General features: G+C 43.1%; 1 protein-coding gene across 1 annotated transcript in view; it reads left to right on the top strand.

The window, feature by feature from the left end:
* Window positions 1–18,214, top strand: part of LOC119456872 (uncharacterized) — a 47,673-nt gene that overhangs the window by 5,774 nt on the left and 23,685 nt on the right. Inside the window, 3 exon segments of the mRNA XM_049669109.1 lie at window positions 5,224–5,460; window positions 8,983–9,794; window positions 12,510–12,820. Coding sequence (XP_049525066.1) covers window positions 5,224–5,460; window positions 8,983–9,794; window positions 12,510–12,820 — 1,360 coding nt within the window.

Genomic DNA, 18,214 nt, shown 5'->3' with positions numbered 1-18,214 from the left:
CCTGATAGTACTGTACTTTAAAACAGTCAGCATTACCCAGGTAACCGAAATTAACCTTAATGCATTTTCTGCTGCGTAGCTGCTTTTCACTTGCTGTTGTACGAACGTTAATGTTAATAACAGATTTGAATTGTTCTTGTGAAGCAGTGCTTGTCTTCAATATTAACTTGATTTTGCTGTACTTGCTCCTCTCCTAGTGCCGATACAAGGTGGGATAACTTGATAACACCAGTCTAGTATTTCTGGATAGGTGCAACACATATTTTGACTTAACCATGACGCTGCTGACAGGGTAAACATATTTATTGACAGGATCCTGAAACGAGCACAGAGTTCTGGTGTTAGTCACAAGTGATTTTCGTTACCAATCACTTGATCTCCAGGGTGACTGCACAGTCAGTCTCACAAGTGTGGAACATGGCTTTTTTCAATTATAGGTTGTGGCAAGGTTTTAACAAATTTCAGATCTCAGTCACCAATGTCGTAGTGTTGTCTCTACACAGTCACGTCTTAGTTCTGAAACCTGCCAGTTGATGTTTACTAGCCAGCTTAGAGTATACTGTAACCCTTTTACAAATTTTAAGTGTTGCATTCGGAATACGCTACTGGGACTTGTGGCATGTTTTAAGTCAATCTGTGTCAACTAGTTTCATCTCATATAGTCTTTGTCAGGAAAAAAAAAATGCCATTATAAGTGCAAGTGTTTCCCAATCTGTCCTGGTGCTAGATAGGGTGAAGACAATAGTTTGCTTACCTCTATCCAGGGCTTTCTGCTGCATTCTAAATGGACCAGAATGCAAGAATGCTCTTCGACCAATCTTTATTGCACATTAAAGGACCTTGTTGGATCAATACTAAAGTGGGGTTCTTTACTATGACCCATTTCCCAGCACCTATGTTGCGTTGGTATGTTAGACATAAATAAATCAAAGCTGTCTAGCAGAGCAGATACAACAGGATGCCAACAAGATGTGCCAGGGTCCGCTGAAGTGAAGAACACAGCAGTTCCGTTTCTTTCTACAAAAGCTGTAGACAGCATGACATGTATTTTTTATGGTGTGGGTGGCCGTGACTATTTTGGATTCTTACTGACTTTTGACTGACCCAACATCAAGATAACCTCGCAAAAGCTTTGACACAAAATGTTTGTGCTACGTCTATGTGCAGTGCTCAGAGATAGAAATGCGATAAATGCCAATGCTTTTTAGACCACCGGTGGACACTGAGGAAATTTAGCTCGTGCACTGGGGTATGCTGTAAAAGCATGAGCTTTTGTGATTCGTTATCGATCACCCAGTGCTCTCCAGTGGTGCAAAACGCACCGGCTGCCATGAGGTCCTATTATCGCATTCCAATTGCTGAGCATTGTACTATCTGTCGCAAGAGTTCACCACGCCAAAGCACGTGCAGCAATCTGAGACATTTTATCGCACAATGTTATTTTGGTCATTGGCGCTGGTCGCATTTGGGCATACAGAGGTTTCTTGAGGCATGGAGACCTTTCTACTGTCATATTAGCTCAATGCCAAGGACAGAAGCACTGCCACATATCATCATGTCCAAGATAGTCGCAAATGTTTTTGTGTGGGAACTTTTGCGATGTATAGTGCTTTCACGTTTCCTTCCCTTCACGCACTACCAGTTTTTATTTTCTCCAATTCATGTTGCCTTACACACCTACGGTGTTTTTGTGTCTGTAAACTTCTACTGCTCGCAGTACCTGTTGTGTGGGCTGTACTGCATGACGTTTTCTCAAGGTGTTTGGGCTTTCATTGTGTGAAGTGCTTTTGTTCATGTATAACGAGCCGTGCTTTAACCACGATGGCACTTGTTTGTTTGCTACTTCATTTTGTGATCAATAACATGTGTTGTTGCGAGGGCTTGCACCCGTCTGGGCACCATGTATGAGGCCAGTGCAAGCCCTCGTTACAGCAGTTTTCGAGTACTTGTATTGCTGCTGTTTTCCCAACACAACACACTACAAGTGTGTGCATCTTTTGCTGGCTGTGTTGGCAAAGAGTGAGTAAAATGAAAAGGCAGTGCACTAGGTATAAGAGTGTTATCTTTTAGTGAGTTACAGTGGAATCTCGTTGATACGATTCTGCATAATACATTTTTAGGCATAATACGTTTTTTTCTTACATACGATTATGTTTGGATTATATAATTTTCGGATGATATGTTTTATTTTCCGGTTCCCGTGAAGATCGCATCAATGAGATTCCACTGTATTCGCACTGGTGGACACTAAAAATTGCGTGACACCACTAACTACAATTTACCAACTAACTTTCAAACTTAATGACATAACTTTTTTACTTATGGGGAGCATGTTGAAACTTCAGAAGCTTGCCAGTGCTCAGGGTACGCCCACTTAGTAGTTATCTTGAGACTACTGGCAGTTTCTCAATATTCATCTGAAATATGTACCATGAAACACATTAGGGTTCCACAAAGTTTTATGCATGTAAAGAAGGCATTATGGAAAATTGCTTAGCAGAACACTAATGTGTGGTTAAAGTATAGACTGTGGGGCAAAAACAGAAAGTACTACAAAAAGACTCGAAGAAAAGCCAAAGGTCGTACAGCAGTGAATGGAAAGGAAAATAACAGGTGTAATATTAGAAGATGTTATGACTGTGTTAATTAATGTTATGTGTTATTAATGTTATGACTGTGATCATGTGCAAGCAGATAATATCCTAGTTGACATTAACAGGAAGCAGAATTGAACAGTCATGAAATGTGTGTAGAATAGATAACTGGTGGCCTATTTGTGTAACAGTGGGTGCCAAGGAGGGTATGCACTTGGGGACAATAAAAAATGGGGTAACAATTTTGAGAAATTTGCGTGCATAGGATGGTCTCTTGAGGCAGTCTTTGTTCTGCAGTGGACTTAAAATAGGTAGACAATGACTAAGCTTTATGTGCTGCAGTGGCACAGAAGCACTTAAAGGGGCCCTGAAACACTTTTTGAATATAGTTAAAAAAAAAACATTGCTGATCTGTTAACAAGGCTCCTGTGAACAAACATGTGAGCCAAATATTATTGCACTGCATGCAGCAGGGAATTCACAGTCTCGTGTGAAAAACAGTGAACAGTCGCTTCCTCTCGCATACGCAATGTCGTCATCGAAGGCAGCTTGGTCCACCAACGCTATTGGCTCATTTCGTGATTGCTATAGCATTCTCAGAAATATGTAATTGCTCATTTTCAGTTAAATAAATTAAAAACATATACGTCTGCAATCTCAAAAAGACAGCAAAATCTTTTGATCTTTGCACTGTGCATAGCTGCGTCTGTTGTGCGGGGCCTCCAAGATTGAAGTGGTGTGCTGCATAGTTTAGCCTACCGCAGCCGCCTCTAGGTGCCACGACAAGCCCTTTCGCCACCGCGACACTCAACTTTTTTGGCCAGGGCTTTTCTCTCTTGCCTTCTTCTCTGTGTAGCTAGTTACAAAGAGAAGAAGGCACTGCTTTTTGTCTCTGCAAGCATGCTAGCAGAGACAAAAAAAGAGAGAAAGCCTGGTATCGGTGCAATAACTACTTAATGTGGGAGGATTTCGAAAATGTTTTGTAGCATGAGATTCGCGGGACGATGTACTTTAATAGTGAGGCCATTCTATGATTAGTTAAAAAGATGTTTCAGGGCCTCTTTGAAGGAACAGTGTCATGTAATTAGGAGAAAATCATGCGAGAAATGTAGTGCGCTTTGAAGAGTTTTGCTCATAGGGCAAATGTGTGGCTATATAGATATGTGTATCTTTGTTCATAGGTATACACTGCGAAATGACAAAGTGGTTTGGTTTGATGTCCTTTGTGTTTCCATGTTTGACTTGAGTGGAGTTTATCATGTTTGTGTTCTTCTGTTGTACAGCTTTCCAGGTTTCCTGCATTTGACCAGAGCAAGAGTATCAATCACATTCTGCAACATATAAAGAGACAGTGTGATACCATCGTTTTATGTTTAAACACAGGTTGTGAAACAGAATCGGCTAAATGAAGAAAATGCTTAAGGGTAGATAATTTTGTTCAATAGTGTCACCTATCTCATCTCCTTTCTTATTTTGTCTTTTCCTTTTCCATGTGCTTTCTGCCTTTTTAAAATGCACCTGTGTTGCGCAACCTTAAGTTTGATAGCTAAAGAGTGTTGAGCATGGCTATGTCATTATAATGTAGCCAAACATCTGTGAGTGTTGACCGTGCAGACATAATGGTGTACAACATTCACTGGAGTTGGCATTTTGGTGTTGAAAACAATCACAAATGCAATTACCAGCTTCAGCCATGGGAATTTTTATTGAAGCGGATATAAAAATTGTGCTGAGGAATAGGAAGATTGTGTGCTAAGACTCTAAAGCCTGAAGAACTTCACATTGTTGGCATCCCATATAGTCAGGACATTACTCTTGGATGGGAAGGTCAATAAGCTACTCAAGTTATAACAGTCCTGTCTGCCCTGTCATTATCATAGTTACATTTCATATGTACTGAAACACTGTGTAAAATGTTCCTAATTTGTTTATAACTGCATCTCATCTTCCTAGTGCACACTGTGAGCAGTTTCTGCAACTTGCAGTAGGCATGATTCAAGACTTAACAGTGTATAACAATGACAGCAAAATAAACACGGAAAATGGCATGTATAAGTGCTGGCTCCCAACCGATTTTTATTTTACAATCACTTGCACATACATGTACAACACAGTTGAGGAATTTTAGAGGTGCAAGAACTGTGTCAGTGTAGCATCAGTTGGCCTACCAAAAAGAGAATAGCATAAGTTTTTCTTAAGTTTTCCCTTCTCTCAGAAGGGTACTTGTTTGAGGACGATTATGTTTAGGCAAGCATAATGATAGTACCGCAACCAACTAAAATCTTGTTTCCTTGGTTGGTAGTGTTTTTTATACTACTGATTGTTTTGTTATGTTTTATTTTTCTTTCTGTGGTTTTTACATGCCAAAACCAGTTCTGATTATGATTGTATGTATAACGCGTGTGATCCTGAAATAAAGATTTGTTGGAAGCCAGTGCTCATATGTGCCCATTCCCCGCAGTGGTGTTTTATTTGATGTATTCATTCACACGCCCTATTATGTCTTTAGATTATGTCATGCCAACTTGTCCATACTCATGTACTATTGCAGTAGACATTGCTGCGCTGTGAGGTAGTGTAATGCTTGAAGCTGACAGGATGGACCGCTCTTGCGGATGCTGTGTGACAGGCGGGCGCAGCCCCCCCAGTCCCTGCGCCTCCCAGGACCAGAGGGGGATCCGCAGGTGCCCCCAATGGAACGGTTGAGCGTGCGGGTGCCCTCAACCGAGTCAATAGGTGCCTGTTCTTTGGACGTGGATGCAAGCGAGTCATCAGCACGGCCGATGATGACCAAGGAGGCATCGGAAGTGACCCTTCGCAGCATGGTCATGTCCACCCGTGACAGCTCATCTGTGGCAGCGAGAGGGTCAGTGAAGGCACCTCTTAGCTGCAATGAGCACGGCAGGGTCCCACTGGCCCAGTTCTGTGGTGTTTGTGTGTGCGTGTGTTTGTGGCCCACCTCTGGCCTCCTTTCCACCTCCACTGTCCCTGAGAGGCACTGCACGACTACACCTTACCACGGCTGCCCATTAGTGCCTGCTGCCCATCATGCATACCTACGCTTTGTTCTCAATACCTTCGTAGTACAGCCAAAAATGGGTCTACATAATTTTTTTTGTGTGCATGCATGATTTGATACAAGCCAATAGCATAACCAGAAGCTCTCTTCTTTTTTTAAAGAGATGGCCCATGTCACAGAGAGACAAGAACAACACCTTTTATCTGGAACCCACTACATTTTGAATAGAAATGGAGGGGGCCATGTGCTCAGTTTGTCCCCATTCTACACCATTCATAAAATCACTTGGCTCGCAGGAAAGAAATAAGCGATGTACAACACACACAGAGTCCTAGAGTTGGCTACACTGTAAAAGAGCATATAACATTACTGAAGGGGAAACTCCTCTTTGTAAAATGCAACTGACCCTACACAAGCAGCTATGCGTGACGCTGAGTTATAAAGGTTGCTATATTCGCATATTGTGTATTTAGAAGTCTCAAAGGTGACCCCCATACTATTGAGGCACATTCATTGCATAAAACTCTACGGAAACTTAGGCTTCAGATTTCAGGTCTTGTGCGATACCTGGAAGTAACCATGCAATACAATTTTGCTGCATACCGGTTTTTGCAATCATTAAGGTCTTTCAAAGCAAACCTTCATGGTATTTAAACCTGTTTTTTGCAACTACCTTGAATGTTAAATCGGAAAGTTTTTATTAGTTGCCTGGTAGCCTGGCAGCAGACTGTCATTTGAGTTGCTTGTTCAGACTGGAACAGCTACCAAGAACAAGTTGTTGAGAATGGGGGGCAAAACTTTCACATTATACACCTTCCCAGTCAGTGTTCTTTTGCTGCTGTCCTTCATAAACATCCTATTAGATTTCCACTTTGCCGACATGTGGAGAACTGTGTACAGACTTCCTTTACATTTGCCGAATAAATTAAGAAGTTTGAATAGTCTTCACATGAAATTGTATCTCCACAGAAATGCGATGTTGCTTGATGTTTCACCTTTCCCAGCACCATGCCCTTTTCCTTGCATTAAATTCTGGCATCTTGCGTGCACAGTCTTGTGTTGTCTGGGAAAATGCACTTGCACACTCTTTGCATGCTGGTGCTTGCACCTTGTGGTGGGATTGTGTTGTTTCGACCTGCACTGTGAATGTTCTGGAGCCATCGATATGCTGCACCATGTACTGTCAGTTTTAAGATTATATTTATGGTTTGCTTGTTTGTTTAGATGCGCTGACAGCAATTTTTGTAACAGTTGACTTCCTTTAAGGTGATGCTACACAGACATATGTTAGCTAAACACAATTATAAAAATCACAAGCTTGGCGAGTCAGAAAGGACGCACAAACTGCAGTACGCAATATCACCTTGACACTAACCCCTCTGCTGTGGCTATGATAGTAAGGCTATAAACTGGGCTAGTTGGCAGTAGCCATGGTAAAGTGCACTGCTTGTAGCTCTTAGTGATGCCGACACACATAGCTACTAGGCAGGAAAAAGACAACGTGGGGTTATTCTGCTGAAAATGGGGTTACCAGTTCATTCCCAGCCATGGAAGCCACATTCCGATGTGGGAGGGTAAAATGCAAAAATCTTTGTGTGCCCATCAAAGAAGTGCAGGTGGTTAAAATTAATTCGAAGTCGTCCACTGCCTTGTTTTGCACATCCCTGGTGTTACTTTGGGATGTTAAACATCGCCAATCGATCAATCGGCCAATAACTCGCATTTTTGCATGTGCTCCTTGCGACGTAAGTTTTGGCGGTTTGTTCTAAGGCCTAGTTAACTGTTTACCAAAAGAAACGATTATATTTCATTTCAAAGTCAAAGTAAAATGTTCATTCCATGAATGTATGTGAAATTTTTCTGCACAGGGACTATCCCCATCTAGGAAATTAATACGAAATCCATGATGCCACAGTGACTTTACTGGTACCTCAATTGCAGCATGAAACTGCAGTTTTCTTGTTTTTTCTTCACTGTTTATAAACCAGGCTGACGACAATTTGCAGTTACAAGTGTGATCATATATTAGTGTCATTGTCACGTATTAACATGGGTGTTAAAAAAACTAAATGTTTTCTTGGCTTCCTAATAAATGTGCACTGACTGCTTGTCGCTCGTCTGCACTGCATGTTGACTGTAAGACTTTCTCATCTCCTGTTCGATGTGATCACTGCACCATGTGTTTCTCAAATGCAAACTTTTCCATGCACTGTTTTGTACTATACTTTGTGCTGGCTTCACTGCCTTAGATAGTTCCATGGTGCTGCCATATTGCCTAGCACTCCTTTGTGTGTAACCTTCTGCCACTTTCTTTGTGCATGTCTTGTTTCCATGTTTCTTGCACTGACAATCTGCAGTACCAGAGGACCAGTCTTGACCTTTCAAAGTGCTTTCTTTCATCACAAGTGCTATACTGCAGTCACATGCTCGTTTCCAATCACCATTGACCAATGATTATTGAAATCCACGAGTGGGAAGAATTTGCATGAGCCCACACAGAGTAGCCAATTAGTCATGTGCATTTCAATGGAATTTGGTTTCAATGGTAATTGAAAGCAAGCATGTACACTGCAGTATTAATTGAGTTGGCTTACACTTTTGTTCGTAACTACCATGTGCTTTTGTTGCAACGACTTCATCCGTTAGCCACTGCAGCATGATAAACTATCCATGGGATGGGATGAAAAACTGCTGATGGGGCATCATCAGATTGAAATTTGAAATTTGTCTGTGGCATTGCTAGCGTTTATCCTCCTCCTCATTTATTGTGCTCCTCTTGGCGCCTTTGAGGCCTCTTAGTGCACATCTATGCTTCAGACAAATTATTCATGTGCCTGTGTATGGAAGTTTAACAATGAAAAAAAAGTTGGAAGAGGCAAACAGACAAGAAAAGAGCAGCGTGGAAGATATCAAATGCTAGTATGGGTGATTTTCTAGTTTAGAATAGGTGAAAGTAGTGGAGCTGGGCAGGTCATGCAATGGCATAGAACAGATTAGTGGTAATTTTTAAAGTAACAAAATGGGCCCCAAGGGAACATAATCATAAGTGAGGGTGTCATGCAATGCACAGAACAGATTAGTGGTAATTTTTAAAGTAACAAAATGGGCCCCAAGGGAACATAATCATAAGTGAGGGTGGCAGGGGATTAGGTGGAATGATGAGATTAGGAAAATTGCAGATGTGGTATCGGCACGACTAGCATGACAGGGGCAAGCTAATTGCATATCTCTGGGAGAGGTAGTTAACATTACACAGGTTTATGATGATGATGAAACAGTGAGTGTGTTGAGCTAACCCCACACAATGTGCACTCCTGTTTGTGAGTAGTGCTCAGTATATGAATAACTGCCATGATGTTTCTTCTGCAGAGCACTGGACAGCAACGTTACGCAGCTGTCGAACGGCTGCTGGAACATTGGCGGAAGCACTGTAGAATCGTTGTCTGCAAAAGTGCCGGAACACCGGCCATCTTACCTTGGCATCAGTTGTGCCATCAACGGATACGCGAGCTACAGCCAGTTCTGCCGCAGCCGTGACAGCAGTCCCGCCCGTCCGAGCCCCCGCACCTCAGCTCCACTCGCTTGTACAAGCCCAGGAAATCGTCTCAAGGTGGAGCCCATCTTGGAAATCAAGGCCAGCAACGGCCGCGGGGAGCTCACCAATGGCCGCCACCATGGTCCCCAAGAGACGGCAGCAGCGCCCGAGCCCTGCATCTCCCTTGTACAGCAGCGGATTGCGGCGCTGTATGGGTCAGAAGCAGCAGAGAGGGTGGCACGTTCACGCACTCGAACGGCCAAAAGCCCACTCAAGCTGGAAAAGGCCATGTCAAAACGCAGCCCATCCTGCCCCGCGCAAGTCATCCGTGGTCGCTCCAAGAGCCCACCTGTGTTCAGGCACCTGACACGTGACTTCAAGGAGCACCTCCGTTTGTCGGAAGTGTCCGCCTCGCCAGCCGAGAACTTGCCAGGGTTTGTTCCTGCAGCGGCACGCCTCCCTCTTCCGGGCTCGCCCGAGAAACGAGCTCCTTTCTCTGCAACAGCATTGCGCATCTGTGATGTGGACAGGGGTGACAGTAGTGCACTAAAAGGAGATGTCCTGGAAGAATCTCAGCATTGCCAGATTGTCAATGGCAGTGGTGCACCAAAGCTCAACGGGAACCATGCTGCTGCTGTTGACGAAGGTAAATGGCATGTAGCATGCCTGCATGGTTTATTGTGGCCCTTGCATGGTCCTACATTGCAGATGTCGCACTTTTGGACACCGTCTGTCTCATATGCATGTGCATTCACTGATGAAATCACATGCCAGAATTTTGTATTCATCTACGTTTTGCATTGTTGTACCAAAGAGGGCCACTGCATTTTGCAGTTTGGTGCTTCTCACACTCAGACTTCATTTCTGAGAAATTTTCATTTGTCTCCAGGCATGCACATTTATATGTTGTCACAAAGCAGTATTACCACACAGGCAAACAGATGAGAGATGACAAACATCAGAAAAAAAAATTGCCTAATTGGGCAACTCTATCCAGTCAGCCTCTAGAGTCTGTAAAGGATTACGTTTATCTAGGTCAATTACTCACAGGGGACCCTGATCATGAGAAAGAAATTACAGAAGAATAAAATTGGGTTGGAGTGCATACGGCAGGCATTTCCAAATCCTGACTGGGAGCTTACCACTGTCATTGAAAAGAAAAAGTGTACAATCATTGCATTCTACCGGTGCCAACATGGGGCAGAAATATGGAGGTTAACAAAGAAGCTCGAGGAAGAAGTTAAGGACCGCACAAAAAGTGATGCAACGAAAAATCTTAGGACTAACGTTAAGAGACAGGAAGAGAGCGGTGTGGATCAGAGAAGAAACGGGGATAACCGATATTCTAGTTGAAATTAAACTGAAAAAAATTTAGCTGGGGCAGGCCATGTAATGCGTAGAATGGATAACCAGTGGACCATTAGAGTTACAGAATGGATACCAAGAAAAGGGAAGCGCAGTCGAGGACGGCAGAAAACTAGGGGGGGTGATCAAGTTAGGAAATTTGCAGGCGCAAGCTGGAACCCAGTGTTCTGAGTTGTCTTTTCTGCAATGAAGGTGCACTGCTTCTTAATTACACTTCCATCAGCATCAGCCTGTATTAAGTGCACTTGTAGGAAAGACCCCATCCCAGGAAATTGAGTTACCCGTGTCCTGTGTCAGCTGAATTGATCCTATGCCTGTGCATTTGCTAACATAACTCCCTCTAGTTTTCTTCCACCCTCGACTGTATTTCCCTTCCCAACTGCCCAAATCTTGTATGTTGCTCTATTGTGGTCACACTCAGTTGTCTATTCTGTGCATTACATCTTTCTCTCAGCACCACTTGTTGTCAGCACCCTTCTTTTCCTATCTTAACATTTCACCTAGCTTGCCCAAAATCGTTCACTACCCTCGTATTCTTGAGAAAAATGCATCAAAGTATTCAGGTTATTATCAGCTGCATTATGTGTGAATCTGGTTCTTGTGGCTCCTGGACAATGTCCCCACTTGATTACCTGCCTTCACTGGCTTGTTGAGGACCTCCTTCATTACGGCACATGCAGTGAACTTTTACAACGAACTTCCTATGTCAGAAAAACATGCGGTGGCACGACACAGAATCTTCGCTGGCTTACACTATATGTAGCATAAAAAATAGGCAGATCCCGCCGTGTGTTCACCGCATCACTCATTGTGACCAGATAGCGTAAAACTGTTTTAATATCTACGTAATGGACAAAGTAGCATTTTCTAGTATTACTTATCGTTTGATAATAACCAAATAACTTTCCGACAACTAATATATTTAATATTACCCCTACACTTTTCATTGCGGTAGTTTGCTGCAAACTGGCAGCCGAAAAAAATAACAAGTGCTGCCACCTGTGTAGCCCGGCTAGTGTTGCTGCTTCCAGCAATTGTTTTAATGAAAGGGATCATTCTTATAATGGTGTCACTGCACACAAGAATGAAAGAAGAAAGTCATACAGGATTCCAACCCACGCATTTCACATGAGAGGCAGAGACTACCACTGCAGTAAAATAAGGGGTAGATGGCGGATTCTTGGCAGAGAATTTGTACTGCTATCAAGCTCATGCAATAACTTTGGTGACATTTTGTGCGATTTCAGTTTGTTAAAATGTATTTCCATCATCAATTTAGGTGAATTTTGTGCAGAACTCTCCTCTATGACATAACCGAAATGTTCGGTCACTTCTAGAAGCAATTTTTTTTTTTTTTTTTTTTGCAGTACTATTGAATTGCCATGTTGACAGTGAAAGTCTGAACAGAAATATGCCATCATAAATCACACGAATGCCTGCTTAAAGACACAACTGCATGATTTGTGATTGCCTCTTGGCTGAGTAGGGCAAGCTGCATACGCAACATGGCTGCGTCTCTTTTTTACACTTTTGAGAAAGCGGGATGTCTGATACCGTTTTGCTTAAAGCTTTAACTACTGCAGCATGCCACCCATCACCACATTTTAGCTTCTCCGACACTACATTCAAATACCCTTGCACCAATCCAAGATAAGGCCATATTTTCTCGAAAATATGATAATGGGCGCCATAGATTATGCATATTGGGAAATAATGTTCAATTTCTGTTTGTGTTGGGAAACGTGTGTCGTTATAAGTAGATAAACTGGAATGCAAATTATGAAGGTAGGAGAAATTCTGCATGTGGCCTTTCGTTGAGCCAGTTGTCACTAGTGGGTGCCAAAGTACGGCCTAAACATATTGTGGTTCGCATTAAGCAGATGTCTTTCGCATTGGGTCTAAGAAAAACCAGCCAAACGTTCACACATTGTTCCGCATATCCAGAAATTCAGCTCGGCAGGGTTCATTTTACAAGAGTTTACTGTATTTCTTTCAGTCGACAAAGCATTGAACTTGCCTGTTCAAACGACGCCCACGCAACACATGTCGTCGTCACTCCTCTCGCCCGTGTGTGCCAAGGCTCTCTCGTCATCAGACTTGCCCGTGCGGGAAGGCCACACATTCCTCGCCACTCTGTCAAGCACACAACAGGTCCTTGAGTGCCGCATCAGAGAGGCCGAGCAGGACCTGAATGAGGCAGCCATCTCGGAGGACATGAAGGGCCGGATTCGGGCAGCGATAGGCAAGGCCAACCTCCTCATCAACAAGAAATTCAAGCAGTTCAAGGAACTGTGCCTTAAGAACATTGTGAGTGCATTGATATTCTGTACTACTTTTTGATATAGATCGCCACAGTGCCCATATACTATTCCATATCAAGGAAAATTAGAACAATTTGTTCACCTTTATTTCTGTCCATGGAGAGTACATCTTTACAAAAACAAAATCTGCAAAATATTACTCGAGTAAAAAGTTAGTTGCTGACCAATAATTCGGACACCAATAATACGGACATGCTTGATTATTTGGACAGCTTTGTGGCACCTCCACTGGCCCCACAGACTTAACATACTAGGATGATTGAAATTTTGAACACCTTACAAGAGCACTGTTCAATAATTCAGACTCTTCCTGCATGACCGCCTGCTAATTTGACGACCGAGTGGAGCAGAAATAGCTCTCTTTCACCTTTGATAAGTTGTCGGCATAGTAGTCGGCCTTGTTCGCAGCGCCTCCTCAAAGCCATAACTAGTGAAGCCTAGTCTACGCAGCACTGATCTCACCCAAGTCGCAGAACAAGCCAAACCAAGCCGATAAGTTGCATTTGTGCCTTTGTGCATTTGCGGCTTGTCGTGCGAGTTTCACACGTTTAAGTTTTTTCAAGCAGTTTTAAGTGGCACAAACTCTACTTTTGATGTTTGCATCGACGAGGGCAATGATGAAATGAGCAACCACATGCATGCGAATTTCTAGTGGCAATGACAGGGCAACAGATTTTGCTATCACGGAGGGCAATCCATCGCCGTCACTTGTCACCGGTTTGTGGCCACCCAGAAAATTATGCTCGTTGCCTGGCGAGCGGCACCGTGAGAACGGACAACGCTGAAGTTGCGGAGGAAGCCGCCATAGCATTAGCGGTGGCCTCAGTGAAAGAGAGAATTATCATAAGTGACTCAAAAATTGCAGTTCATAATTTAACGAAAGGACGCATCTCGCCAGAGGTGCACAAATTTTTAAACAATAACAGCGACCGTCATCGCAGGACGATCTAAATTATTTGGGCACCCACGCACTCCTCTCTCCCTGGCAATGAGGCGGCTCAACGTAGCTCGAGGACTTAAGGCTGTTTCACATGGTGCGATTTTGCACTGCGATTATCGCAGCTGCGATTTTCGCAGATGCGAAATTCGCAACGGCCATTTCACATGGTGCGATGTCAACAATGCGATTATGCGACCCCCAGGGTTGCTTGCTGCCAGATTTTGTCGCACACGCCGCATAAATTCGTTTAATGTAATGAAAAAGACGTGCGCGTTATAATATAATTGACCTCTCTTTATTAGGATCAAATAATACGTGCGTTTCGTAATTTAAAAACGCTTCAAAGTTTTGTTTGTATTGGAGTGCGCAACAGCGGTTTGTGAAGTTCAATACGAGGAGAAATGGTGGACGTAAACAGCTGTTCGCAGGTCGTCGTTCAGCGTTGTGTGCTGTCTCGTGTGTGTTTTATGCCTGTGTCGTTCTACCTGCGGTTAAACAAATTACAAGAGGACCTATCAACAAGCCCCTATAACTGTTGTCATCGCATATGCAGTATTCGGGATTCGGCGGAGTCGTCATGTCAACGCAGAGACCCTCGCGCTACCCGTGATTAACGTCAGCTTCTGAAAAATGGATGTGTGTGTGTATTGCTCGTGATTGCGCATTAGTGGTTCCTGCTCCTAGCAATATTCTTGCACAAAACTTAGCAGCAAGCACCAACCCAAAAGCTCACGTCTGCCCCTGAACAAAGCCGCAAATGATCTGTGTGTAATTACTGAACGTGCAATGGAGTTTGTGTTGTGAACGTTTATCTTAGTGCCAGCCTGGCTCGTCCGTCTCGGCGCCTGTGCTGTAATTATTCATACAAGTGCTCTCTGAATATTTCGAAAGGAGTAAAAGCCGACACCACATTTTTTTTAGGAGCTGCAGTCACTTGTGTACGTAGAATCGTATCATGCTGGCAGACATGGGCGTCGTCTATTTTCTCGTCCTGTTTCTTGCGCTGTTAGTGTGCTGTGAATCTGTATCAAGAAGCTTAAGTTAATATGCTGCATTACGTAGCGCAGCCGCGTAGCCACACGGCTAACATTAAAATACCTTGTTAGGAGTACGTTTGTTTGTTTAATAACAAAATCGAACGCTAAAATTTTGTATTCATGGTGGCAAGTGTAAGGTAAGAAGCTATCGAAACTATCCGCTAATGGCATGCGTGTGCTTCTAGCTGCTTCAGCACGTTATCCCTGATAACACCTGATATCCCTGATAATAATAACCGTGATACCCTGATATCCCTGAATACCCTTGATAACCAAAAACATATGCAACTGGAGCAGGTGCTATGATTCCTTTCCTGGAAATGAAAGCCAGCATCCCAGTCTGTTAAGCTAGTCATGTTCTTAACCTATATTAGACCAATGTTAGAGCATGCTAACTGGAGCCATTTCAAACTGGGTTATTTGAAAATAAGAAAGTGCAAGGAAAGTGTCAAGGTACAGTCTAATCTGGTATTCCCGAACCTATTGTTATAGCAAAACTTTATGCCTCCCTGAAGTGCCTGCATTAACCCAATGCTGAAAACAGGGGAAGCTGATTCCCTTTCTTGCTATTGAAAAGCTGCTAGTATCTCAATAACAGACCACTTATGTTCTGAGAGAAAGTGAGGGGCACTGACAATATCTCTAATCTTTTGTATGAGCCTTCACCTTGAACGAAAATGGAATAAAAATATTTACCTTTGCAAGCCTCAGAATCCAAACATTCTCAAAATTTTGAGGAGCCACAATAAATTTTTGAGATACAGACAATAAAAGTGTGCCTAAGTACAAGTGCACACTGAACACACTTGAGTGGTTGAGTGGCCAGCTGCGAATGCAAAAGCGTCCATAGCTACTACCTCGAAGTAACTGCTAGGTTGCACGTGTGTTTCTCCTATAGCCCATGTACCTGGCAAGGGGAGTGGTTATACGTAGTCCTGTCCTTTTTTTTTTTTCAATAGGTGGTGGCTAGCTGATTTCATCTGTTTATGTATTTATCGTTTGTGTGCATCTTATGTGCATGTGTTTGTGTCATGTTCTGATTGTTATACGTGCAGTGATGCAAGAATCTTTTTTTAATATATTGCACTACAGTCATTTATTAAACTTTGTGTTGAAATGTACAAAATGTGGCCACCCAGTAATGGTTAGGACAGACAGCAGGATTGTCAAAAAATATGATGCAGATCCAATGCACTTGCTTGAATCAACATGAGGCGAAGCTTTCACGCAACGGTCAGTTGAACTCTAGAAAACTAACTGCAGTGTTTACAGTTGTCCTTATTTCACCCGATGCAACACATACTCATAGACAATGTTTGCTTATTCACCGCACAGGTCACATAATGTAATGTATACATAGCACGGTGAACTCACTCAAATGTCGGCTCACTAAGACTTCGAACTAAACGTGAGTCTGAGTTCGTTTCAGCCTGACTGAGTCGAATTTTGGTGAATACGAGTAATAGCAAGCTCAGTTGAGTAAACTTTGAGTGAATATTGTCATGTGGTAGTCGGGGAAAGCTGATCCAAGTATAATTTTAGTGAATATGAGTCAAAGCAAGCTCGGCAAGTAGATTTTTGGTGAATATGACTCAGTGCAAGCTCACCTGAGTAGAATTTTGATGAATATAAGTCGGAGCAAGCTTGGCTAAGTAGATATTTGGTGAATATGACTCGGTGCAAGCTTGCCTGAGTAGCATCTTTGTGAATATTAGTCAGATCAAGCTCGGCCAAGTACAATTTTGGTGAATATGAGTCGGAGCAAGCTCGGATAAGTAGAATTTTGGTGAATATGACTGAGCAAGCTCGATTGAGTAATGATGGGATATGGTTATACGAGTTTATGCAGTAATACATGTAAGTGCAGACTCATTAGCAACATTGCCTCCATCTTGATGGGCTATACCTACGCCTCACTTTATGAGCTGTGGACATGCAAGACCCACCCACACTTGAAAAGATACTATCATTCATACGAAGGAATGCAACCGGCTGACTTCACTGCACAATTTTGATCTGCTTTTGTTTAATGAGTTATCTACTGCTTATAAAAACAAGGTGTTCGCCTGCTTTTCGCATTATTGCATGTGTTTTACAGGAAGTAGAGACAGAGAAGCAAGAAAAGGCAAGGATGTTTATGGCTAAGTAGTTTCTTAGAGTACTGCGATATGTTATAACCAGCATAAACAAAAGTAATTCGATGCATTGAAGTAAGCGAAATGTGCAATTACCTTTTAATGTGAGGGTTAATACAGATGCAGTAAGGATACAAAGTCTGCAACACACTGAATGTTTATTGGTTTTTTTATTCAGGAGAAAAATAATGCATCAGAAAAATTAGAAAAAAACTGTTTAAATATTGCTTCGAAAATAAATTGGCAATACTGCTTATTCCCAGTCAAAGCGTGAAATATGCTATTGCAGAACATTCATTACGATATCCAGTTTGCACGTTCGCTTTGCGTCTCGCAGCGGAAGTAACAGAACCTTGAAATGAGATAATTCATTGGGGAAAATGCGCATGAAAGCCCTAACCAACCAACTGCAACTAAATGGTCGCGCGTATAGCGTGACCAAGCATTTGGTCACGCTATACGCGCGACCACAGCATTTGTCCGTAGTTGCATATTCTTTAAATTGTTCCGTCCGTAAAAGCATACGGCGATAAAACTGTGGCGTTTTCGTATATCGCGAGACATCCGAAGGCCATGCCTTCCCGTGAGGGACACCTCGTAGTATTTACCAACTCGCAGCGCGTGTGAATAACGGAAAATCACGCAAAAGTACGTACTATCAGCACCCGAAGCTAACCTAAAAAACAGCGTCGCCAGATTAGCAACGTAGCGTGTCAACAAACTCGTAGAAATCACAGAACCGAATCTGACCTACGAGTTGTTATCTGCACTATTCGCGTGTCGGTGCTGATGTTACGTACCGATTGCGTAATCCAAGGCTCCACTCAATTAGTTGCACTGTTCGAGGCTCGTTGATCCAATATTTATAGACAAAAAAGTATCTATAACGTTGCGTTGAGCGACCGCCGCCATTTTCCAAAACAGACCGGGAAATACCTCTCGGCGCAATTTCGACGGAAAAATCGCAGCGATTGCTGCGACGTTGCGACTCTGCGACCAACCGGTTGGTCGCAGCCGAAAATCGCAGAAACGGCCCTGCGACTGCGATTTTCGTCGCATGCGACGGAAATCGCACTTCCGGTGCGATAATCGCAGTGCAAAATCGCACCATGTGAAACGGCCTTTACTCGCCGAGCAAGTGAGCCGGCCCAGCCGGGAACGAGAGGAGACCGCATGGTCAGCTACAAAGAAATAACTAATTAATATCGGCTGGGAAGGGCCCGGTACTCACCAGCTCATCCCGCGCTAACCAGGAGCAGGCGGTGCCT

The sequence above is a fragment of the Dermacentor silvarum genome, chromosome 6 (assembly GCF_013339745.2).
Source record: "Dermacentor silvarum isolate Dsil-2018 chromosome 6, BIME_Dsil_1.4, whole genome shotgun sequence".
Taxonomy (NCBI): domain Eukaryota; kingdom Metazoa; phylum Arthropoda; class Arachnida; order Ixodida; family Ixodidae; genus Dermacentor; species Dermacentor silvarum.
This window is presented reverse-complemented; position numbering and strand designations above follow the sequence as displayed.